Source organism: Erinaceus europaeus, chromosome 1 (assembly GCF_950295315.1).
Source record: "Erinaceus europaeus chromosome 1, mEriEur2.1, whole genome shotgun sequence".
Classification (NCBI taxonomy): Eukaryota; Metazoa; Chordata; class Mammalia; order Eulipotyphla; family Erinaceidae; genus Erinaceus; species Erinaceus europaeus.
This window is the reverse complement of record NC_080162.1, coordinates 160,874,983-160,901,926: the sequence shown is the minus strand read 5'-3', so window position 1 is coordinate 160,901,926 and position 26,944 is coordinate 160,874,983. Positions and strand designations below refer to the sequence as shown.

The window sequence follows — 26,944 nt, the reverse complement described above, 5'->3', positions numbered from 1 at the left end:
CCCCAGTCCCCACCTGCAGGGGGAAAGCTCTATGCATTGTAAAGCAGGGCTATAGGTGTCTCTTCTGTCTCTCTCCCTAACACCCACCCCCTACCCTATCAATTTCTGGATGTCTCTATCCAATAAATAAAGACAATTTTAAAAAATTACAAAAAAATATGATAGGAAAAAGCAGTGGAAAAATTTAAGGGCAACATAAGCTGAAAAAGTAAACATCTGTGCTATAAACAGAAAATATGCTAAAACAAAAATTTTTTTTTTACCTAAACAACTTTCTAAATAGCCATACAAAGGGGAAAAATACATACAAAGATACGTACAAAATTTGGATTTTTATTGAAATCTTGTGTTAGGTATCAAACAAAATCTGCTTTCTTTAAGATAAAAATATTCTCTCAGGTGTCTGCAGAAACTACTCAGTCTAAATTGGTCCTTCAGGATCTTATTTTAATCTTACTGTCCTCATGAAATGTTCATATGCACGCAGGATGTTCTCCGAAGAGTTTCTACCGGGTAAAGGATCGTACATGACGTCCTCTACCACTGCCTCCACTAACGAACTTGCCTCTTGAGCCTCCACTGCCACTATTTGCACTTGCCCAGGAAGGTCCAAGTCCCCCACGACCTCTGGAAGCACGGTCACGAGGACTTGGGCGGTAGCCTATAAAAGAAAAAAAATATAGTATTTAGTTGCAGCATGATTTCCTATCTCATATAAAGAGTATTAATATATAAGTACTAATCTAGAACATCAAGCGCAGTGGTCTGGGAGGTGGCGCACTGAATAAAGCATTGAACTCTCAGGCATGTGGTCTTGAGCTCGATCCCGAGCAGCAAAAGTACCAGACTGATATCTTCTTCCTCTCTCTCCTCCTATCCATCTCAGTAATAAATAAATAATTTTTTTTCAAAAAAAAGAACATCAAGCCCACACCATGACAGAAATTACTCTTTTCACTTTTAAAATGTTAGTTATATGGTAGTGTTGAAGATGACTGAATTATTCATTTTAAATAGGGAAATTGCATAAGAATCACTAATTAATTAATATGAGAGGGGGAAAATTAATTGTATGTCTCCCAAGTTTTTAAAACACAGACTGAGTCTTTTTAATATATAGGCTGTGTATTTGATATGCGGACTCTCTCAAAAGTGTAGACCAAGTAGATCAGAAGCAACCAATGGCACAGCTACATACAAAATACTGGGTACTATACAGCAAACCCTAACAAAAGGACTTTTCAAAGTTAACCCAATTACCAAATAATGTAATGATAACATTAACTATCCATTGTCTTTTTGAACCCTAAGACAGCAGGAACCTCACATCTCCACTATAGAGCCTATATTTCCCCCAGTCCGGGAACCTTAGGATAGGGCCCATTTTCCCGCATGCCTCTCCCAATCCATATCAAATAATATTGCATCTGCCGATCACAACCTAATCAATGCAATGATTGCCACCTCAACATGCTTCAGCTCAGACTGTGTCCAGAGACTTCACGTGTGGAATGACAACCCTTCAGCTTCATTACTCGGGTGAGACCTTTCCTTTCATAGTATTCTCTAATTCCATCCCAGGTGGTTCACTTTCTAACAAAGTCCCAAAACCTAGATATAGACCAGGTTCTGTGAGAGTGAGCATATGTTCACACTTATCCATAAACTAGTGCAAAATATATACCTGAAAGCAGAAGTACGCTAGAGTTTGCGGTGAGTACCCCCCTAACACTTCCTCTCCACTAGTCCAAGCTTTGGGTCCATGATTGCTCAACAATTTGTTTGGCTTTGTATGTTAACTCTTTTTTCAGTCACCAGGTTCCAGATGCCATCAGGATGCCGGCCAGGCTTCCCTGGACTGAAGACCCCACCAATGTGCCCTGGAGCTCCGCTTCCCCAGAGACCTACCCTACTAGGGAAAGAGAGAGGCAGACTGGGAGTATGGACTGACCAGTCAACGTCCATGTTCAGTGGGGAAGCAATTACAGAAGCCAGACCTTCCACCTTCTGCAACCCACAACGACCCTGGGTCCATGCTCCCAGAGGGATAGAGAATGGGAAAGCTATCAGGGGAGGAGATAGGATATGGAGATTGGGTGGCGGGAATTGTGTGGAGTTGTACCCCTCCTACCCTATGGTTTTGTTAATTTACCCTTTCTTAAATAAAAAATAAAGTAAAAAAAAAAAAGAGTAACATCTCAGGGTAGTCCAGGAGGTAGCACAGTGGATAGGGCATTGGACTCTCAAACATGAGGTCCTGAGTTTGATCCCCGGCAGCACATGTACCAGAGTGGTGTATGGTTCTTTCTCTTCTCTGATCTTTCTAATTAAATAAATTAAATATTTTTAAAAATAACAGGGTTGGAATGATGGCACTCAGTTGAGTTTACATTACAGTGCTCAAGGACTTGGGTTCAAGCTCTCGGTCCCTACCTATAGGGAGATGGAGGGGAGGGAGAAGTTTCACTAGCAGTAAAGCAGTGCTGCAGGCATCTCTCCCCCCCCCCATCTCAATGTCTGACATTATAAAATAAATGAAGATTTAAAAATTACAGCTCAAAGCAGTTATTTACAAAAACTACAGAAAATAAAATGTTATAAGTTTACATACACAATATATTGCAAGCACAAATAGAATATTCCCTATGGAAAGTTATTAAAACACTTTGATTATAAAGAAGTTTTTGGTCAACTAAGATCTGGTTTTCATTATTGAAATAAAAAGAGTACATTACTATAAAACTTTCCAAGCTGTATATGCATAGCTCAGAATCTACTGTCTCTTGATCTTCCCTTTCCCTCTTGATTTCTGTCTCTATACAACAAATTATAAATACTTTCTTTACATCTGCATCTTAAAATATTCTCTCCCAGAATAAGTACTCCAGCAATCTGACAAGGGAGATCTGCCTCCCTTTCTCAGCAATACTAAACAAAGGAGGAATGATGTATACCCGTAGAACTAAGTGGTCGTAGAGGTGGAAGAGGACCCCTGTTAAAATTGCTCTGGCCTCCACGACTTTCATTATAAGTTCCTCGAGGAGTATTCTGAGCACTCCAACTGGAGCCTCTTGTTCCCTCCCGACGACTGTAGTTTCCTAAAAAAAAAAAAGACAACAGAATCAAAATCTACTTGTTTCAAAACTTCTATTAGATTAATAGTATCTGACAGTTACTTCTTTATCTTTCAAAATGGAAGAGAAAGTATAACACTCTGTAACAGAAATATACTACAAAGTGGTAGCATTTATAGCAGTATCATATAGGGTTAGAAAAAGACTCTGGCCTCAGACTGACAGACTCCAGATGTACTTGTCAACTGCCTGGCACTCGTCTCTTCTGGAAGTGAAGAGGTGGGGGTAAAGAATGTGTGTGTTCTCATCTGACACTATCTTCCCAGACAATATTTTTAGCCCATATGCATGTTATCTGTGGAGCTCAAGCAAAAATTAGTAAAGTCATGGGCCCTTTAGAATATATCTAAAATAGACCTACTAGCTTCTTCTAACATGAAGACCACAAATCTCATCTGCTATATTCTTACCTTAGGTTCCTGATTATTAAACAATTTATTCAGCTTTATATCTTAGTACTTTTCAGCCACCAAATTGCAGATGCTACCATGATGCCAACCTGACTTCCCTGGGCAGATGATCTCACCAATGTGTCCTGGAACCCCATCTCCCCAGAGCCTTACCCCACTTGGGAAAGACAAACAGGCTGGAGATATGGATTGACCGGCCAATGCCCATGTACAGTAGAGAAGCAATTACAGAAGTCAGACCTTCCATCATCTGCACCCCATAAATAATTTTCTTTTCTCTCTGTTTCTATCCAAATAATATATAAATAAAAATAGATTGTTAAAAAGAAGAAGGAGGAGGAGGAGGAGAAGGGGGAGGAGGAGGAGGGGGAAGAGGAAGAAGGAGAAGGAGGAGGAGAAGAAGGAGGAGAAGGAGAAGAAAGAGGAGGAGGAGGAAGAGGAGGAGGAGGAAGAGGAGGAGGAGGAGAAGGAGGAGAAGAAGGAAGAGGAGGAGGAGGAGAAGGAGGGGAAGAAGAAGAAGGAGGAGGAGGAGGAGGAGGAGGAGGAGGAGGAGGAGGAGGAGGAGGAGGAGAAGAAGAAGAAGAAGAAGAAGAAGAAGAAGAAGAAGAAGAAGAAGAAGAAGAAGAAGAAGAAGAAGAAGAAGAAGAAGAAGAAGAAGAAGAAGAAGAAGAAGAAGAATTTGGTTCATACTCCCAGAGGGATAAAGAAAATCGAAGCTTCCAGGAAGGGAAGAGTATATGGAACTTTGGTGTTGGGATTTGTATGGAATTGTATACCTATTATCCCAAAATCTTGTTGATCATTATTAAATCACAAATAAAGGGGGAAAAAATGAGCAACTCAAATATAGAAGCAAAATGTTACGATAAACACATAAACAATGAGGATGTATGATGGCAATCAAGTATGCAAAATGTTTACAACTGTTACTGTTCAGTAAATTTAGCGCAGGAGATTCTAGGACACACATATACTACGCCACCTCCCGGACCACTTTTTTCTTTTCTTTCTTTCTTTTTTTTTTTTTTAGGACACACATACAAACACACACACACAAAAAAAGAATGTGTATATAACTCACAGAATCAGCCTATGTGCCTGATGTGAGGTGAGAGTACTACATGTAAAATATTTATGAATTAAGATGAGAAACATTGTTAAAATAAACTTAATAATCCTGAAGAAAGTATTAAGTGCAACTGCTAAAACAATGTGTATGTGTTATTCATGAAGGATAAACATAATTCTCTATGTAAAAAAGGAAATTTACCAGTCAAGAATCTATTAACGTCATCACTATGCAGTTAGTAAAATAACTAAGTTTTTTTTCTATCGAATAAAATACACTGTAAATTGGTCTAGAGGCAGTTGAACTATAGTAACTGAAAAGAATTTTGTCTGAATTACTGTCATCAAAATAATTTCTAGTCATGACTATTCTAGTATTTCAATATTATAACCCACTAGAAAATACAAATAAGTAAGTTACCTTTTGAAGCAGGAGGTGTGAAAAACCTATTCTGACTATGAAAAGCACCCCTTCCTCCTCGATTGCCTGAAAATCCGCCACGGGAAGAAATTTTCTGTGATACTTTGAGTGGCCGTTTTGGAGGAGGTATTCCATCTTGAGGGACCACTTCTTTACTCTCAGCAGCAACAAAGTCATCCACATGCATAGATGGAGGCCTACTTGTATTCTGTTTTCTCTGACGAAAAATATCATGAGGTCTGATACCCTGTCCAAATCCCCCTCTGCCTCTTCCTCTTGGGGGTGGCACAACATGAGCTCGTTTGGCAGGTTCAATGTATTCAGATTTTCCACTATCAAGAAAAATACTTCATGAGTACTTTGCCTTTATTAAATATTTAAGAAAATATAGGTCAATTTTTGTAATAGTTTGAAAACTATACTTCAATTATTTGGTCTTCCAAGTTTGATGATTTTAAAGAATATTCTATAGATTGCCAGTGAAAAATAAAAGAAAACAAACAAAAAACTAGCCAAGTAGGATACGAACATTTTATGGATACAATTTAAAAGCATTCATTTTACATTCTGCAAACTCTCATAGAGTAGAAACTATCAAATAAACTAGATGTGTCCTGGCCAAATTAGTATTTAAAAAAAAAAAAATCTAAAATAGTCATGATTCAAGTATTAAGTCCATGTTACACACACAAAAAAAGTATTACTTTTTTTGTGTGTGTAACATGTATACCTTTAAATAAATAAGTTTACATGACTAAAATCAAGATCTCTAGTACATTAAATTTTTACCTTGAAGTTATAAAGGTCTCATGCTTGTGCTTCCCAAGTTTGAATCCTTTTGTAGTCTTGGTTCTCCCTGGAGATGATGGTTCTGACAAAAATGAGCGCTCTAATTCTGAGTGCAAGTCAAAGTCACTACAACATTTTTCAGAAAGCTCAATTAAGTCAACCTTTACCTGCAGCCACAGAAATGAAATAGAAAGAAAATATATACTTTAAAATAACTATTAGGGGGCAGACAATGGCTTACCCAGCAGTGTGCACAATTTGACATACACGAGGACCTGTGTATGAGCCCCCAGCCACTACATTAGAGCACCACACTAAAGGGACATTTGATTAAAGGCAGAGCAGTACTGTGGTGTCATCTCCTTTGTCTCCCTCCCTGGCCCTTTCCATTCACCTGCCATATGAAAATAAATAAAAAGGTAAAATCATGAATGGTCTCCTACTTTTTCTCTCTAGCTTACTTTCTCCTCTCATATTCTCTCTATTCTATGAAAAAAAAAATTAAAAATCTGCAGGTGGTGCTGTACCTGATTAAGAGCACACACTAAGGTACCTAAGGACTCAGGTTCAAGCCCCTGGTCCCACATGTAAGGGGAAGCTTCACAAGTGGTGAAGCAGAGCTGCAAGTGTCTATCTGTCTCTTTCACTCTCTACTTTCCCCTCCCCTCTCAATTACTATTTCTATCCAATAATAAAATTTTTTTTAAAAAATCTGTTCTTTGTTTTGTCTTGTTTTTATTTAGAAATCTGTTCTGGCTTAGAGTGGTGCCAGGCATCAAAGTCTGCGGCATAAATTGCTATAATATCTAGATACCCTGATACATTCTTCTTAACCTCAAATACAGGAGTGGATTTGGAATTTTGTGAGGGTACTTCCTTACCAATACAAGAAAGCAAAGTGCTTCAAGAGTGCTTATGCAAAAATATATATATATATCATCTCACACTAAAGAGTTTCATTCTCAAAAACATGGATCAACAACTAGAAAGAAGTAAAGCAAGCAGCATAAAAGACTTAAGAGTTCTGGAGACTACTAAATGTGTGACTGACATAAAAATAATGTAATACTGGATTTTTAACAGTAACATTTTATTGCTAAGAGAACCAAAAAAACAGTTCAACAATCTTTCTAAATAATTAGTAATAAAATGACTTATACCAAGTCCAGATCTGTATCGATCTCTTCAGCCTGAAATGGAGTGAACCACATAGATTTCAACTGATCATCCATGACATCAGCAAGCACATATGCAGTCCTAGAACAGGGAAATTACTTGGTCAAAGGCAGAATTTCAAAAGTCACTATTTCGGATTATCTTGTAAGTAAAATGTGTATAAAGTACAGTAACAACCATTACATTCTAATATACTAGTAAAATCAGCTATGCTATAAAAAACTCCTCATAAAGCAATTTAAGAATTAAGTATCTTGGGGGCTGGGTGGTATACTGCACACTGGTTAAGTATACATAGTGCAAAGCGAAAGGACCTGCACAAGGATCCCAGTCTGAGCCCCTGGCTCCCCACTAGCAGGAAGGTCACTTCACAAGCAGTGAAGCAGGTCTGCAGGTGTCTTTCTCTCCCCTTCTCTGTCTTTCCCACCCTCTCTCAATTTCTCTCTGTCCTATACATCAACAGCAACAATGGAAAAAAGATGCTGCCAGGAGCAATGGATTCATAGTGCAGGCAACAAGCCCCAGCAGTAACCCTGGAGGCAAAATAAATTAACTATCTTTAAAAACCAGAAACGTGGTGGTCAGGTGGTAGTGCAGCGAGTTAAGCTCCAGTGGCACCAAGCGCGGGTACAGCATAGGGATCCCAGTTCGAGCCCCTGGCTCCCCACCTGCGGGGGAGTCACTTCACAAGTAGTGAAGTAGGTCTGCAGGTGTCTGTCTTTCTCTCCCCGAATTCCCCTCCTCTCTCCATTACTTTCTGTCCTATCCAACAACAATGACAGCAATAACAGCAACAATAATAACCACAACAACAAAAGCAACAAGGCCAACAAAAAGGAATAAATATTTAAAAAAAAAAAACCCAAAAAACCAGAAATGTGAGAGTAAGAAGATAGATCCACTGAATTAAAGGAGAGAATTTTTATACCCGAGACCCCAGAGATCCCAGGTTCAATCCTCATCACCACCAAATTCCAGAGTCAATCAGTGTTCTGGTTTCCTGGTGATGAAAATCAAGAAATCATTAAAAAAATTAAAAAATGTAAAAACAAATGCTACTGTGATGAGTTCTGACCTATCTCTGAAATAAAACAGAGCCCTACTTTCATGTTCAGAAAGCCAAATCTACTGCATTATACCAATATATGGAGAAACTGCCTCTACAAACTTTTTCTAAATATAGATAATAATTCCACTGCAGTGACTAGTCATTTTAGTTATAATGCGTCAAAGATAAAGAAAAATGTATTCTTTTTTTTTAATTATATTAGCCTTTTTTTTTTACTTTTTTATATATATTTATTTTATTTATTTATTCCCTTTTGTTGTCCTTGTTGTTTTATTGTTGTCATTGTTGGATAGGACAGAGAGAAATGGAGAGAGGAGGGGAAGACAGAAAAGAGGAGAGAAAGATAGACACCTGCAGACCTGCTTCACCGCCTGTGAAGCGACACCCCTGCAGGTGGGGAGCCGGGGTTCGAACCGGGATCCTTATGCCGGTCCTTGTGCTTTGCACCACCTGCGCTTAACCCGCTGCGCTACAGCCCGACTCCCAGAAAAATGTATTCTTTGACTACTGATCAGATAATGACTTAAAAGCTTTAAGTGACTTAAAAAAGAATGTTTACTAACTCATGCCTTATTGAAAATAAGTCTATTAGCCCTCATAAGAGACCTTTCCTTTCATAGTATTACAGAAGCCAGACCTTCCACCTTCTGCAACCCACAACGACCCTGGGTCCATACTCACAGAGGGATAGAGAATGGGAAAGCTATCAGGGGAGGGGATGGGATATGGAGACTGGGTGGCGGGAATTGTGTGGAGTTGTACCCCTCCTATCCTACAGTTTTGTTAATGTCTCCTTTCTTAAAATAATAATAACAACATAAAAAAAGACTCCAACCATTATAAACACAACTACTACCCAACAGTAAAACAGTGCTTATTTTACCTGTTGTTAAACAAATTCTGGAGAGATTCTGGAGCTGAAAGCACTGGTTCTACATCTTGGTCACTGAGAGGTAAAGGATCACCTGATGACTCAAGCATCTGTTTAAGTCCAACTACATTGTCCAAAAGAGAATCCAAATTGTCGTCATCTTTTGAATGCTCCTAGATATGAACAGAATAAGAATCAGTAGATAAAACTCATAGTTATGCCTATAATCTACTTACTGGTTAGTAGAAAAGGTCATATTATTTCATTACTAAGAAGTATTAACACTAGACATTATAAGATTATAGGAATGACTTCATTCCCAAGAATTACTTCAAATGGCATAAACACACTCAGTGGTGAGTTCACTGTTTTAAAGATTGAAAGAAAATAGGGCTAGAGATTGAGGCATCTATTTTGTCTCAATTTTTTTTTTCTTTTTTTACCAAAACAAGCTTCTCTAGTTCAAGGAACAAATTTTCTGGACTTTCTTCTTTGCTTTGTAGAAGTTGTTTTAACTCTGCAGCTTTAATACTCATTGTCCGTACTGGATGAGCTCCCTCTACTTCCATGAGACCATTATCATCTCCACAACATCCCTGTAAAGGTCACACAGAAGTTAAATGTGAGAGCAAAGAATTTTGCAATGTTTTCAAACTTTTCAAATGTTTAAGTGCTGCAAAGTTTCTTTCAATATATTGTTTTAATATAAATTAAAACGGCTAGTTTTTAAGAACTTATGACAATTTTGTTAATCTTTAAGAAAAGCTTTCAAAACAAATAGGTAAACACATGTATTCAAATGACTCAATCAATATTTGCTAACAAGATTTCTCAATATAAAAATCCAATGACAAAAATACTGGCACTAAGAAGAAACATTAATTGATATTCACGATAATAAAATGTCTGCTGGGGTGGGAGAGATAGTATAATAATTATGCAAGAGACTTTCCTGTCTGAGGTCCCACGGTCTCAGATTCAACCCCCTACACTACAAGCCAGAGCTGAGCAGTGCTCTGGTAATAAATAAATAAATAAATAAATAAAATGTCTGCTGTAACATAACAAAGAACTATTGGACACTGCATTTATTTTTCTCAAGACAGGGCTAAAGAAAATATGAACTATGATATTTAAGACTACCTTTTATCATGTATTAAAGTTAGTTTTTTTCTTTACTTTAAAGAGGGTACTAAAACAAAGGAGAGGAGCTTTGAGAAATCTCCAAATTTGTGGAAATTAAACACATTCCTAAATAACTAATGGAACAAAGAAAAAGGGTAAGATTTGAGATAAAGTAAAAGCCATGATATATCAAACTTCATGAGTGCAAAGAAAGCAGTGCTCAAATGAACATATGTCGCTGTAAATGCCTACATAAGGAAAAAATAGCTAAATGAAACCAATAACCTAATCTTTTCTTAAGAAACCTGAAGAAGAGGAAATAAACACAAAAGAAGAGAGAAAAATCAGAATGTGTAAAGCAGAAAAAAAAAAAAGTCATCACTGCACTAGTAATGTGGTGTCTTTCTGTTTTTTATGTATCTGTCTCTGTTTTTCTTTTTTCTCCAGGGACATCACTGGAGCTTGGTGCTCCTGGAGGCAATTTTTTTCCATTTTGTTGCCCTTGTTGTTGTTGTTTGATAGGGCAGAGAAAAATCAAGAGAGGAAGGGAAGACAGAGACAGGGAGAGAAAAACACCTGCAAACCTGCTTCACTTCCCGTGAAGTGACTGCCCTGCAGGAGGGGAGCCGAGGGCTGGAATCAGGATCCTTGAGCCAGTCCTTGAGCTTCACACCCTGTGTGCTTAACATGCTGTCTACCGCCCGGCCTCCTGCCTCTGTTTTTCTATCTGAAATAGTCAGCCTGGACCAGTGAAGTCCTAGTAATAATGAAAGAAAGGACGGAAGGGGATGAAAGAGAAAAGAGACTAGAAAATAGTAGAAAAAGTAAAAAATGAAAAATTGGTTATTTAGGACCAATAATAAAGGGCACTTGGATAGTGCACTGTTCCACCATTCATGAGAGTCAAGAGGAAACTTTGGTCATGCAGTTTCTTTTTTTCTTCTTCTTCTTTTTTAATAAATTCTTTTTTTAAATTTTTTTTATATTTATTTTATTTTCCCTTTTGTTGCCCTTGTTTTTTTTTTTTTTTTTTTTTAAGTTGTTCATATCATCGTTGGATAGGACAAAGAGAAACGGAGAGAGGAGAGGAAGACAGAGAGGAAGAGAAAGATAGATACCTGCAGACCTGCTTCACCACCTGTGAAGCTATTCCCCTGCAGGTGGGGAGCTGGGGGCTTGAACCAGGATCCTTACGCCGGTCCTTGTGCTTTGCGCCATGTGCACTTTAACCCCCTGCACTACCTCCCAACTCCCGGTCATGCAGTTTCTTTCCCTTCTTTCTCTCCCTGCCTGTTTCTATAACTGAAAGTATGCAAAGCAGTGAATATCCAGCAATGACAAAAAAAAAAAAAAAGCCTGGCTATTTGAAAAGATAAATATAACTGAAAATCCCTTAGCCAAAGTAACCTAAGATAGAAGAAGAGGAAAAGTTGAACACTGTTAAGATATTGAATAAAGCAGGGATTATGGTAACCTTAAGTATACAATGTCAAAAATGTTTAAGAAAATATGAACAACAAACACCAAGTTAGCAATATATTTGAATGAAAAAGAGCAAAATTTTAAGAGAAACTACTGCAAAAACTGTCCTGTAAATCATTTCCCCAATGAAATTATTTTTAAGGAAAAAAAGGAAGTATTATAAAATTTCAAGAGAAACTACTGAAACTAACTCGATAATCTGTACAGACTTCTATCAAGTAAAGCAAATGAATTACTATGGGGGGGGGACCTACAAAAAGGCTAGGCTTAGATACATTTCACTGATAAATTCCACTTAATTTTAGAGAATTAAACATTGAGCAGACAAGAAAATAGCTTAACTGGTAAGGTACAGAGCTGGCCTCTCTGACACTCCAAGTTCAGTTCCCTGTACTGAGTGTGCTGGGATGCCACTTTGGCTTTTTTATCCCATATGAGATAAAGAATTAAAATAATGATCAATTCTTCACAGTTACAAAAGATGGGCCAGATAGTGGCACACCTGGTTGTGTGCACATATTTTTTTAAATTTTTTTTTCCATTTTTTAAAATTTTATTTATTTTTTTGATTCATGAAAAATGATAGGAGAGAAAGAACCAGGCATCACTCTGGTACGTGTGCTGCTAGGGATTGAACTCAGGACCTCATGCTTGAGAGTCCAATGCCTTATCCACTGCACCACTTCCCGGACCACTGTGTGCTCATATTACAGTGCACAAGGAACAGGGTTCAAGCCCCTGGTGCCCACCTGCAGGTAGAAAGCTTCACCAGTGGTGAAGTAGGGCAGTAGGTGTCTCTCTGTCTCTGTCCCTATCACCCCCTTCCCTCTCAATTTCTGGCTGTCTCTATCCAGTAAATAAAAGATTAAAAAAATTTTTTTTTGTTAAGTGCACATGACGCAAAGCACAAGGACTGTCTCAAGGATCCCGGTTCGAGCCCCCGGCTCCCCACCTACAGGGGAGTCGCTTCACAGGCGGTGAAGCAGGTCTGCAGGTGTCTGTCTTTCTCTCCCCCTGTCTTCCCCTCCTCTCTCCATTTCTCTCTGTTCTAACAATGACTACATCAATAACAATAACAATTACAATTACAACAATAAAAAAACAACAAGGGCAACAGAAGGGAAAATTAATAAATATTTAAAAAAAAATTTTTAATTTTTTTAAACTATTACAAAAGACACACATGTGTGAGCATTTCCTAGCTCACTTTATAGTCAGACAGAAGTGTGGCAAAGACAAGAAAGCCACAGATGAATATCCCTACAGAAATAGACTCCAAACTTCTCAAAAAAAAAGCAAACTGAATCCAGCCACATATCAAAAAAGATCACACATCACAACCACGACTCATCACAAGAGCCACAAGGTCAGTTCAACACGTGAAAATGAATCTATGTGACATCACTAAAATAGGGGGTAATATGATCACTCAGTAGACACTAAGAAAGTATTTACGGAGGGTGGGCAGCAGCACTCAACTTTGAGCACACACGTCATAGTGCACAGGATTCTACCACTAGTTATGGGTGAAGAAAGACACATAGAAAGAAGGGAAAAAGGAATCAAGAAGGAGTTTAAAGGGCTAAGATCTATGCCATAGGTAACAATGAGGAGATGCAGGATGTATATCTCTTTGACTTAAGAAAGGGTGAAAAAGGGAGTCGGGCTGTAGCACAGAGGTTTAAGCGCAGGTGGCGCAAAGGCAAGGACTGCTGAAAGGATCCCGGTTCAAGCCCTGGCTCCCCACCATTTGTGAAGCAGGTCTGCAGGTGTGTCTATCTTTCTCTCCCCCTCTGTCTCCATTTCTCTCTGTCCTATCCACAACGACGACAACAATAATAACTACAACAATAAAACAACAAGGGCAACAAAAAAGAATAAATATTTTAAAAAGGGGGGGAGGAAATAAGGAGGGGGAAGAATCTAACAGAATAATTATTAAAAATGAGAACAATTTTAAAAAGGAGGTACATTTAATATTATGAATTAAAGCATTAGTTAGCTATCTTGAAGACCAAACAATCATAAATAACATGGACGCTAGTAAGTGCTTTATTTTTTAAAGGAATTTCTTAACTGACAACATATGTAAGGAAATAATCAGATTTTGGTAAAATTAGATGTCTTCTAATCAAATAAAACTCTAAAATCTCTTTAGAGCAGTAGCTACTACTCTTACTGATAAATATGGCAAAATCAAAACATTTGATAATCAAAACACTTGATAAATTTATCTTAACAAATTAGATAAGACTGAAAATAATGTTTTACCAATAAAATTGGCAAGAGAGTAACAACAAACACAACAGGTAGTTCAGAAGGGCCCAATGAAGTAAATATCCTCAAAATAAACTACAACATATCGGGTGGGGGGAGATAGCATAATGGTTATGCAAACAGACTCTCATGCCTGAGACTCCAAGGCCCCAAGTTAAATCCCCCACATCACCATAAGCCAGAGCTGAGCAGTGCTCTGGTAAAAAATAAAATGAAATAAACTACATATCCAAGATAGACACTAAATTAATTTTTTTCTTATAAAATCATCCCACATTATATTTATACTGGTAAGACTAAACAGGTCTTCTATAGTATTTCCCAAATAAAACTTTAATGTGAGCTCAATATCTTAGAACAGTAATGAAAGAATTCTGACTCATAAATACTAACAAATGTATACAGGTATACAAACACATACAGATACACACTTTGCAGGTAATACATCTAGATATAGCTGGCTTAGATAGCAGTAATCAAGTTTCCATTTACCCAGGAACACTTGAATTTTCAATATAGCCATGTAAATAAGTTTAAGTTCATCAGGGAGAATAATTTCATACTTATTTTGACCACAAAAACTCATTTTAAAAAAAATCTAGTAAATAAATGGTTTGAAGGGGCCGGTTGGTGGCACACCTGGTAGAGCGCACAAGGACTCAGGTTCAAGTCCTTGGTCCCCACTTGCAGGGGGAAAGCTTTGTGAGTGATGAAGCAGGTTTGTATGTGTCTCTTTGTCTCAATCTCTCTCTATTATTATCCCTTCACTCTTGATTTCTGGATGTCTCTACCCAATAAATAAATAAAGATAATAAAGAGCAAATAAACAGATAAATGGTTTGGGGATTTATAATAAATACTATAGATTGGGAAAATAGTGAGAAAATGTCTTAATTATATTTTAACAATAAGATCTTAGCGTTAGGGAAATAATCATTAATACATATCTAGTATGTATCCTAATTTGCATTCATCCAAAACATAAATATTAATGCTCAATTAAACAATTATAAGTAAATACATAATTATGGAATTGATAAAATGTAACTTTTTTTATAATTAAGGGATTGATAAAATGTAACTTTTTTTTTTAACCAGAGCACTGCTCAGCTCTGGTTTATGGTGGTGCAGGGGATTGAACCTGGGACTTGGGAGCCTCAGGCATGAGTCTCTTTGCATAACCATTATTCTATTTACCCCCCCCCCCAAAATGTAACTATTTTTATTGATTCTAGCAAAGAAATTTAACATAATGTCTATTTAAGTTGCAAAATAATAGAATATTCACAAATTAATGAGCTTAGTGTATTTTATTCTTACCCCAACCTTTCTTTAAGTCTTCATGGTGGCACCAAGTATGTACAATTCCACTACTCCCAGGTGGATGTTTTTTTTTTTTTTTCAGTTTCAGAAAGATAAACAAAGGGAGGATACCACCCATGGAAGCTCTGTTCAACCACCCATGGAGCTTCCCCTGCTGTGTACTACCATGTGGTACCAGGGTTTCAGAGCTTGAACCTGGGGCCTCTCACATGGTAAGGCTCTAACAAGTGAGCTACCTCCTAGCCCCAGCAAGTTTTATTTTTACGCAACTACTATTTTTATAAATGGAAAGAAAAAATAAAGGCCTGTATTTAAGTAGGGTGAGAGCATAGGAAAACATAGTACTCTAAATTCCAAAGATGCTTTTCCATGTTTTGTAACCTAAGTCATTTCTTAGCTGATGACAAAGTCAGTAAATTTAAGTACTATCAAACACAAACTTACCATTGTGTCAGAGTTAAGAATTTGTCTCATAAATTCCAAAAATGAAGATGCAAGTTCACCTGTGTCCTTACTAAATGTGCTGACCACTCGTTTCAATAAGCTATATAGAGCATTGCTGTTTTTCCTTAAAGAACTGTAAATAGAACAAGGATGTCTTAAAATGTGAGCAAGAAAAGTAGTAAGACAAAATGAACTCAGTTCAAAAAAATGAAATGCAGTGGGGTGGGGCACACCTGGGTAACCTCACATTACTATGTGCAAGGACACAGGTTCAAACTCCCAGTCCCCATCTGCAGGGGGAAGCTTTATGAGTGGAGAAGCAGTTCTGCAAGTGTCTCTCTTTTATCTTTTCGTCTTTATCGCCTCTTCCCCTATCATTTCTCTCAGTATTATCTAATAAATTAAAAAAAGGAAATTTAGTCTCTCATTTAAAAACTATAAAAAGGTGTATCTCAGAGAAGGGCAGTGGCCTGACAGAACGCATTCCATAATGCACAATGGCTAGGGTTCAAGCCCCCCAGTCCGCACCTGCATAGGGGAAAGCTTCACAAGTGGTGAAGCAGTGCTGCGGTCTTGCCTGCTCCATCTCTCACTGCCTGCCTCCTTCCTCCCTCCCTCCTTCCCTGTCAATTTCTCTCTGGCTTGATCCAGTAAATTAATAAAATACTTTAAAAGGGTGTATCTTTGTACATAAACCATACTAACAATGCAGTATCTGTGGTATCTCCCTCCTTTTAAAGATCTTCCTCAAAATAATACAGCTATAAAATTTAGCACAAGGACTTGTAGGTTCCATATTTTTACACTATTTACAAGCTGATAATTTCTTTAATATAAGGAAGTTATAGCTATGTCAGTAACCCGACCAAAAAGCCCAACATACACAAATAAAACTGTAATAGTATAGTCTGGCAGAGGAAGTCAAGGGTATAGAGATGGGGGTCAGAAAATTTTACGTAGAGTATGAATTTAGGTTTTATGGACTTTTAACAACTTAATTCTTCCTCTATCTATACAACAGCTGCCTCAACTACAACTATTATTGGTGTATTGGGAAAATAGCCACATGATCCAATAACATTATTTACAAAAACCGGTGGCAAGCTGATTGCAGTTCATAATTTGTCAACTGCTCAGATAGAGATTTTGACATAACAAATAATCATGAAATTTTAAATCATGAAATATATAATCCTAAAATTATCTTGTACATTTACATAGCTAATAATCCAAATAAAATATCAAAGACTATAATACACACAGGCACATATACACTAATGTTCAACTAATGTTCAAATAAGAATTAGCCTGACTGAAGTTCTGAAATGCCATCACAAGAAAGTTTTGGTAAAGGCATTCTGTGCTGTAAACTTGCTAACTTTCTATTTTTAGCTAGTAAATATTAATGATACTCTGAAACTAGGTAAATATATATATCTTCTACCTAGAGCTTTCATCCACTAATTTTCGTAACCATTAGTGAATCTTGACATGTGGCAGTTATTACTGTAGAGCTTTGATGATAATTTATATTTCTTGGCATACCTTTATTGGTCTCTTAACTGTTTTTAAAAAGGAATTTTTACTTTGCCCTCATTTAGTTATTCAAGTATTGCATTTTTTTCCCTTTTCTTTTGCAAAGATGTGACCTCAGAAAATATCAGGGTCATGTGAAGACAAGTATCGCTAACAGTATTTTCTGATAATAAACACTCAGAAAACTGTTAACAATTCTGTGGTATACTTCTCCAAAAAGGAAAACCTCAGTCAACTTATGACAAAACACCAAAGTTAAGTTGTGGATCACTTTATAAAATAACTCATCTATACTCTCCAAGAATGTCATGGTCATCAAAAACAAGGACAGAGAAAACAGAGGCCATACATTTAACTAAAACAAAGCTAAATTCTGTCTTGGATACTGGGACAGAAAAACATCAATAAAGCAACATCACAGATAATGCTATACTGCAGAGATATGCAACAAATAAGGGTGGGAACCCAACTATGAATAGCCCAACTATGAATGGAAAGTCTGTCTCTTGGGAAATCTGTCAGTCAGCTACCTTCCTACTGAAAAAAAAAAAAAAAGATGAAGGTATGGAGATAGCCTGGAGCAGAAATTACACTTAGAAGATTGCACAGGGGAGTCGGGTGGTAGCACAGCAGGTTAAGCACATGTGGCGTGAAGCGCAAGGACCCATGTAAGGATCCTGCTTTGAGCCCATAGCTCCCCACATGTAGGAAAGTCACTTCACAAGTGGTGAAGAAGGTCTGCAGGTGTCTATCTTTCCCTCCCTTCTCTGTCTTCCCCTCTTCTCTCCATTTCTCTCTGTCCAATCTAACAATAATAACACCAATAACAACGGCAACAAAAGGGAAAATAAATCTAAAAAAAAGATTGCACAATATGGCTTCTATCATGTTAAACTAATTTCATCTCAGCCAGTTTTAGCAAAAGGATAAAACATAAAATTGGCATTTTTGGGAGTCAGGCGGTAGCACGGTAAAGTGTACATGGCGCGAAGCACAAGGACTGGCTTGAGGAGCCCCCGGCTCCCCACCTGCAGGGGAGTCACTTCATAGGCGGTGAAGCAGGTCTGCAAGTGTCTATCTTTCTCTCACCCTCTCTGTCTTCCCCTCCTCTCTGTCATTTCTCTCTGTCCTACCTAACAACGATGGCATCAATAACAACAATAACTATAACTACAATAAAAAACAAGGGTAACAAAATGGAAAATAAACAATTTTTAAAAATTGGCACTTTCAGAGTCTATAAATCACTAGCATTGTTACCCTTGTAGAACTATAAATGAATATAGCAACAAAACTAGCATCTTAAATATGAATTAGTATTTCTGGAACAGATTTTCTTTTTAAATAATTTAAGATACCTATACTAATTGGTCTACTCTACTTGAATTTTCAATATTAACTATTTTATTTCTAGTGCATTTTATCAGTAGCAGGTATTTCTCCTAAACATGAAAGAAACCATACTTTCAATCTTATGTAACAAAAGGAATTAATTAACCTGAGTTCAGAGTAAAAACAATTCAATCATAGAGTATATTTTATAAAGCATTACCTTTTTAAGTGAAATAATCCGTAATCATGTTCCGTAAGAAACATCATTGTTCTAACACAGGTTAGCAAGCAGTTATAACTGCTCTCAGAGTTAGTTAGCACAGCCAGTAGACAGTCACAGATTGAGGCCATCAGTTCTTTGTTTGGTAAAGAATTGGAGAGCTGCTCTAGTTCAGAAAGAGAACCTTCAGAAGAGTTTGGCAAAATAAGTGCAATGTCCTGCAAGAAAGGAAAACAAGGGGAAAAAACTCAAGTGATTATCATCATCACTTATCATTTTTATTTCTGAAACACACAATAATAATAATGACTTACTATCTCCTTAAAAATATGTGAGGACATATTCAAATATATTAAGATCAAAGCAGACATTTTGACTGTGTAAAGGTTAACATAGGGATGTTACCTAATCAATTATTTTTAAAAAATTTAAGATTCTATTTATTTATTCATGAGAAACATAGGTGGAGAGAGAATGAGCCAGACATCACTCTGGTACATGTGCTGCCGGGGATTGAACTACGGACCTCATGCTTGAGAGTCTGATGGTTTATCCAATGTGTCACCTCCCAGACCACTAAGAAAAAAAAATTTTTTTTAGTTACCTTTATTTTTTTATTGGGTAGAGACAGTTAGAAATCAAGAGGGAAGGGGATGATAGAAAGGGAGAGACAGCTAGAATACTGCTTCACCACTTGCAAATCTTTCTGTCTCTTTCCCCTCTCTATCTAGCCCATCCCTTCTCAATTTCTCTGTCTCTATCCAATAATAAATAAATAAAGTTAAAAAACAATTAAAGACAAATATTTTACTTTACAAATATTTCTAAATCACCTCTTTGAAAATTTTTCTCTCTTATATTACACTGAATGTAATTTGTATTTTCAAGTAATTAAGTGAAATATATTTGGCATAAAATACGTTAAATCATGGTATGAGTCATCCATTTAAATATTTAACTTATATAGAAAACACACGGGAGTCAGGCGGTAGCACTGCGGGTTAAGCGCACGTGGCACAAAGCACAAGGACCAGCAGAGGATCCCGGTTTGAGCCCCCCGGCTCCCCACCTGGAGTGAAGTCGTTTCACAGGTGGTGAAGCAAGTCTGCAGGTGTCTTACCTTACTCTCCCTCTCTCTGTCTTCCCCACCTCTCTCAATTTTCTCTCTGCCCTATCCAACAACGAACGACATCAACAACAACAATAATAACCACAACAAGGCTACAACAACAAGGGCAACAAAAGGGGGGTAAAAATGGCCTCCAGGAGCAGTGGATTCATGCACCGAGCCCCAGCAATAACGCTGGAGAAAAAAAAAAAAGAAAAGAAAGAAAGAAAGAAATCACACAGAGAAAATGAATATTCTTAGAACTTACAATGTTACAAAAAGGGATGGATATAACATTTAAAAAGCCTTTCAATTTACTTTCCTGTAAATATACTTTTTAAACTAGTTTTTTCTTTAGTGTGAAGTAAGTTTAGCTAACATAATTTAAAAAGTCCATTATTCATTTTGCATAAGTAGTTATGGATTTTACAGGAACATTTTAGGTAGGTATCATCATACTGTAACTTATCAAGACTGCATACCATATTCAAATTGTCTTAAAACTACAAAATAAAGAGAGAGGCAGACTGGGAGTATGGATCGACCAGTTCAGCGGGGAAGCAATTACAGAAGCCAGACCTTCCACCTTCTGCAACCCACAGCTACCCTGGGTCCATGCTCCCACAGGGATAGAGAATGGGGAGGGGATGGGATATGGAGATTGGGTGGCGGGAATTGTGTGGAGTTGCAAACCCCCCCCAACCTATGATTTTGTTTAATGTCTCCTTTCTTAAATAAATAAATAAATAAATATAAAATAAAGCTGGGGGGGGGGGTCTGGAGAAATAGCTCACTTGGATAGTGTGCTGCTTTGCATGTATTTGGCCCAAGTTTGAGACTGAATCCACTATACTGAAAGAAGCTGTGGTCTCTCTCAACCTCTCTCTCTTGACTCTATCCAAACAACAAAACAAAAAAGCTAGAATCAGAATGGAACTACAAGATGAGACCAAGAATGAGATAAGGGTTGTTAGGGTGCTATAGGACTGTTTGGCATAATCATAAAACCCAATGTGAATGATATAATAAACATCAGTCAAATAGACATTTTGAAGTTTATAGACCTATACTTGGAGATCAAAAATGTTTTAGTATTATTGTTTTTAACCACAGTACTGTTCAGCTCTGGCTTATGGTGCCAGGTATTGGACCTGGAACCTCAGAGTCTCAGGCAGCACAAAAGTCTCTTGCATAATCACTGCATTAACTTCCCCTCAGTACCCACCCCCCAATTATTTTCTATCAAATTCTCATTTTGTAATAAACAAACCACACATGAAAAGCTACTTTTTGCCTTGAGAATTAATTATAAGTAAATAGATTTCTTGTAAGCTATAATCAACCAACAGGTGATCCTATAAAAAATAATCTGCCAGAAAAAAAGAAAACATGATAGTAGATAACATTTTGAAAAACTAAAATGCAATTAAGAATAGAACTCTCGTATCGCACCAAAGTAAAAGACTCTGGGGTGGGGGTGGGTGGGTGGGGAGAATACAGGCCCAAGAAGGATGACAGAGGACCTAGTGAGGGTTGTATTGTTATATGGGAAACTGGGGAATGTTATGCATGTACAAACTATTGTATTTACTGTTGAATGCAAAACATTAATTCCCCAATAAAGAAATTTAAAAAAAAAGAAACAAACAAAAAAAACCAATAGAAACAATCAGAAGACACCCTCCATTATGTTCTCAGTATCAAATCTGTCCATATACTGTGCCTCTCTCTACTTATTCCAGCACATGGATAGTCTATTCTCCTACCTAGACCACCCTCCCCATACTCTGGGCAACCTTATCCCACTCAAGGCCATCATTCCTGCAGTATCTATTTTTCTCTCTATTATATCATTTCCATTAATATTCAACATGCTTTAACATCACCCTTCTGCAAACAAAGTAAATCTTTACTTGACCTTAATGCTTTTTCATATATTTATGGAATTAATAGGGCTTATTCCTTTATATCCTATTTATCTAAAATCTAGTCTTAAATCAAACCCATTTAAAGATACATCCTAAAGTGAAGATCTCCACATTTATGTATTTAGTTCCAGCATCTTCCATAAACTTGTCTAGTAAGATTGATTATTCAAAACTTTCAAGTGGATCATATAATAAAAATTTCATGCTAAAAAAAAAAAGAAAAAAAAAGAATAGAACTCTCCAGTCACAATAGATTTTAAAAGTCAAAATAATTCTCATTAGCCCTTCCAACTTTAAACTAAATGTCAATAACGTATACAAGAAAGACTACCACTTTTAGTCAACATTTTTTATAAGCATAGTAGTTTGAAAACACTGAAATATAAACTAGTCTGTGATACCTTCAAAGGTTGTCCAAACCTTTGAGTACATATCACCTCAACTAATCAAAATTAAAAAACAACTTGGTGGGGTTAGTTAGTGGTGCACCTGGTTGAGTGCACATGTTATAGGCCTAACGCTCTGGGTTTAAGTCCTCAGTCCCCATCTGTAGGGGGAAAACTTGAGAGTGCTTCAGTTGTCTCTCTCCCTTTCTATTTTCCCCTTCCTTCCTGATTTCTGTCTGGCCTTATCCAATAAAGCAAATAAACAAATATTTTTAAAAATGATTTGGGGGGGGAGCTAAATAGCATAATGGTTATGCAAAGAGACTCTCCTGCCTGAGGCTCTAAAGTCCCAGGTTCAATTCCCCGTACCACCATAAACCAGAGCTGAGCAATACTCTGATTAAAAAAAAAAAAGACTTGGTATATAACTAGAGAATGAACATGCTAGATATAAACAACCCCAAGAAATAAAGTTCTACTATCTCATTTAAAAAATGAAAAGAGCTATTTAGAAAAACACATGAAGAACAAACTCAAAGAAATCTATGAAGCAACAAGTCATTTTATTGTTGGTCCACTCATCAGATTTATCATCCTGACCTGTAACAGGAGTTATAAAGCAGGTGCTATCTCTTTGTTCTTTCAAGATTTACATCAAGGAAAGCTCTGAAAACACAACACACACACACACACACACAATTTATAAAATAACTAAATACCTGATCACAGAGAGACTGCAAAATGGATGTGATGTATTCGACACACTGCTGGTGAGTACCACTGTCTCCAGGAGAATGCACCAAGGCTAGCAGATCCTGGAATATTTCTGCATACCTCTCATCACCTTTAATAGTCCCATTAATCAGATGCAAAATACCTAATTTACAAGCTTTATGTGAAGCTAGAGCATCAAGAAGAGCAAGCAACCTGGTGGTTTGGCTAGTGTACTGTTTTTCTTTATCTTCTGAAGTGCTGAAATATAATAAATAAAATTAATTAATAAATGTTAAGGCAGTACTTAACTAATCTCTACACATTAATATGCACCAGTCTTGTATAAACACTTATTTCCTTATATATGACAACCTCTCTTGAATTTTACTACTCATAAAAATTTTTTAAATTCAAGACTGGAAGATGACCTGGCAGGGAGAGCGTTGGATTTGCATGCATGAGGATCTGGGTTCCATCACCAGCACCATCCATCCATACCAGAGCAGAGCAATACCCTGGTTTTCTGTCTCTCCTTCAATATTTTTTTAATTGTAAGTTTGAGGTTTCAATAATAGATTGAGTTAAATCAAAGTACTTAGTAGTTTATCTTTCAAAGACCCCAAAACAGGGCCTATAAGACATCTTGTATATAAAACAACTGAATAGATTTCCAATTAAAATAACTGACATACTTCATTATACAATATATGTGTGCATATGAATGTATGCATACATATACATATAATCTAAAAATGCTAAACTATTATTTTCAAATTCTAGATAAAAAAATGCTGATACTAAACTTGAGAAAAAAATTAACGCGAATAGAAAATACCTTTGCAAGTCTTCTACAATCAAATCCAGTACAGTTCTCATAATCAACAGAGCTGTTGGTGAGGCAAGGTCACACAATTGAACACAAATACGCCGTAACATATGTTGAATGGGCTGGCAGGTTGTGCCAGAGAAAGAGCGAACTATTTCTTGGAGCAACTTTGCTTGAACATGAAGGTGCATGCTCCACAATTTTCGGGTGTTGAGTGCCACTGATATATCGTGTGGCTCAATAACCTGTTAAAAAAGTATAATGTGTATGTACATAGATTTTTTTTTTAAATATTTATTAATAGTCACAAAAACTGTTGAGGGTGAACTGTTATATAAAGGACATCTTTAGCACAGTCTTATCACATTTAATTTGGTATAGCACAATTAAACATTTACTTGAATTCAGTGAATCAAAAATAAAAAAATTTATGTTCTCAGGTTAGCAGTCAGAGTCCACTGGTGAAGCAATCAGTTAATGGCAAAGTCAAACACATGATAGAGGGAAAAGGACTTAAAGGTAACAAAGTACAAGTACACATAACAGCATAATAAAATTCACATTAACAAAAATGTGTTTAAAATGTTACTCAAAATATTTTCTTAAAGACCAACTTGCTTCAGTATTATCTCACCCTTATTCAGTTATTTTATGTCTTTCTTTTTTTTTAGGAGAAGGGACTAAGGGCTTTCTTTCTTTTCTTTTAGCAACATCACTGGCTTTTTAAAAAGAGTTACTGCAGTCATCTACAAGATGCATGTTATATGGAAGTGATACCTGAGTTGTTTGCATGGGCAATGGTAGAGGCAGCAGCTCTGAAAGGAGTATGAGTCCAGAAAAAAATCCTTCAGGAACCTTCAAGATCGAAGAAAGGACTTCTTTTAACATTAAAGACCAAGTATTATTGGCCAGAGTCTCTTCTGAGATTGTGAGTTTTTCATTTACTCCTTGTGTAAAAGTCAGTAAGATATCAATGATATCATTCTGAATTTTCTGTTCATCACTATCCAAACGACCTGAGAGAGGGATAGAGCACAGGAGCATGTGTAAAGTCACAAGTGCTGAAGGAACACGCATGTCCTTAAACTCAAAGGATCCACCTCTCAGCAGTTCTGTTAACATTGTTTTAAGAAGCGTGAGTGTGCAGCGGGCCATTGAGATAGTAGTAACTCTGTGAAGGGTAGTCCCCATGTTGACATGTAGCCTCCAAGGCTGAGTCAGAATACTGTTCAGTTTTTGCAGAACTCGAATAAAAGTGTCCATTCCTTCAGCAGAAAAAAGCTGAATAACAGCAAGATTCCATTTCAGATCTTTCTGTTGACCTTTATAAAGGATAAAGAGGGAAAAAAAAACTAATTAGTTACATGTCAATACAAAAATTAAGATTTTTTTTTGAAGATGTTATGTAATAATATTTACATTAGACTTTAGGAATAGTAGTTTTAAGATATGGTAGATAGCGTTACCTTCGACGGTAGGTGGTGGGCATGCCACATTACAGAGAACACGCAAAGCAGTGGTAAGGCCAACTCCTTCTGGGGTCATCAAGTTATCAATATTCTTTAAAAATAAAAAATAAAGTGTTTAAATTCATTGACATCTACCAGGTCAACAGAAAATCTGAGAGAAGCATCAGTGAAAATATGAGTTTTGGAAGTCAGGCGGTAGCACAGTGGGTTAAGCGCAGGTGGTACAAAGTGCAAGGAAACTGCATAAGGATCCCAATTCCAGCCCCCGGCTCCCCAACTGCAGGGAAGTTTGCTTCACAGGTTGTGAAGCAGGTCTGCAGGTGTTTATCTTTCTCTCCCCGTCTTCCCTTCCTCTATCCATTTCTCTCTGTCCTATCCAACAACAATGACAACAACAACAATAATAACTACAACAATAAAAACAAGGGCAGCAAAAGGAAATAAATAAATATAAAAAAAAATTTTTAAATATATGAATTTCAATTACATCTTCCATTGAAAATTGTGTCCTTGCCCTTTTTGGGTGTGTTCTCATGGAACATGCCTACAGCAAGAGGCATAAAGTTCAATATTTTCTATAGAAAGTTGCTCTCTGGGAAGGGGGAGGGAGGTAAACAGTATAACAGTTATGCAAAGAGACTCTCATGCCTGAGGCTCCAAAGTCCAAGGTTCAATCCCCTGCACTACCATAAACCATAACTGAGCAGTGCTCTGGCTTAAAAAAAAAAAAAAAAAAGGTCACTTTCTATTAAACAGGATAAAAATCCTATGTTAAAACATGTCTGTTACCTAGTTCTAAGTAAATTGTATTTTTATCAACCTTTTCAGAAACACTGAAACTATAAAATAAACCTAAATGGGGGAAGGGTAGTAGCTCAGTGGGTTAAGCACACACCATGAGAAGCGCAAGGACCAGACCAAGGATCTCGGTTTGAGCCCACAGCTCCCAACCTACGGGGGGGGGGGGGGGGGGTGCTTCACAAGCGGTGAAGCAGGTCTGCAGGTGTCTTTCTCTCCCCCTCTGTCTCCCCTGCTCTCTTGATTTCTCTCTGTCCTATCCAACAACAACAGCAATGACAACAATGACACCAAAAAGGGCAACAAGAGCAACAAAAATGGGAAAAATGGCCATCAGGATCAGTGGATTCATAGTGCATGCACTGAGCCCCAACAATAACCCTAGAGGCAAATAAAATAAATCTAAATGCCTTAAAAATGAATCTCAAATTAAGTATTAACATCATTTTAACTTTATGTAAATCTGAAGCAGGCAGAAAGCTAATGAACTGTACAAATGCTACTAGATGTGGGTATATTTTGTACGTTACTGGCATTATATCAATAAAACTGGTTCCAAACTAAGGCATATAAGTACTAAAACAAAGGTAACATAAAATATATTGAGACTACATAATGAATTTTAAATGGGTCCTTTTCCAAATCCTTTTTCCATGGATTCTTTCTCCCCCATATAAGCACTGACTGATTTTATAATATACTATAGATGCTAGATGTTTTCCAAACTGAGGAAGCAACATCACTATATAACATTCAATTAAAAAAATATATGCAGCTCCAATTTGTTTGGCTTTGTATGTTAACTCTCTTTTTAGTCACCAGGTTCCAGATGCCATCAGGATGCCGGCCAGGCTTCCCTGGACTAAAGACCCCACCAATGTGCCCTGGAGCTCCGCTTCCCCAGAGACCCACCCTACTAGGGAAAGAGAGAGGCAGACTGGGAGTATGGACCGACCAGTCAACGTCCATGTTCAGCGGGGAAGCAATTACAGAAGCCAGACCTTCCACCTTCTACAACCCACAATGACCTTGGGTCCA

At 37.2% G+C, this 26,944-nt stretch overlaps 1 protein-coding gene across 3 annotated transcripts in view; it reads right to left on the bottom strand.

The window, feature by feature from the left end:
• Positions 1–313: 313 nt before the first annotated feature.
• The window catches only part of VIRMA (vir like m6A methyltransferase associated), a 66,226-nt gene continuing 39,595 nt past the window's right edge, over positions 314–26,944 (bottom strand). For all 3 annotated transcript variants that reach the window (XM_060198963.1, XM_060198964.1, XM_060198967.1), the window contains exons 12-24: positions 25,106–25,199; positions 24,417–24,961; positions 23,649–23,884; positions 22,819–23,071; positions 18,678–18,895; positions 15,590–15,722; positions 9,382–9,534; positions 8,951–9,111; positions 6,983–7,079; positions 5,823–5,989; positions 5,034–5,365; positions 2,955–3,098; positions 314–661 (exon numbers count right to left, since the gene is read on the bottom strand). In XM_060198963.1, coding sequence (XP_060054946.1) covers positions 507–661; positions 2,955–3,098; positions 5,034–5,365; positions 5,823–5,989; positions 6,983–7,079; positions 8,951–9,111; positions 9,382–9,534; positions 15,590–15,722; positions 18,678–18,895; positions 22,819–23,071; positions 23,649–23,884; positions 24,417–24,961; positions 25,106–25,199 — 2,688 coding nt within the window. In that variant the 3' untranslated portion in view covers positions 314–506. The remainder of the gene's footprint in view (positions 662–2,954; positions 3,099–5,033; positions 5,366–5,822; positions 5,990–6,982; positions 7,080–8,950; positions 9,112–9,381; positions 9,535–15,589; positions 15,723–18,677; positions 18,896–22,818; positions 23,072–23,648; positions 23,885–24,416; positions 24,962–25,105; positions 25,200–26,944) is intronic.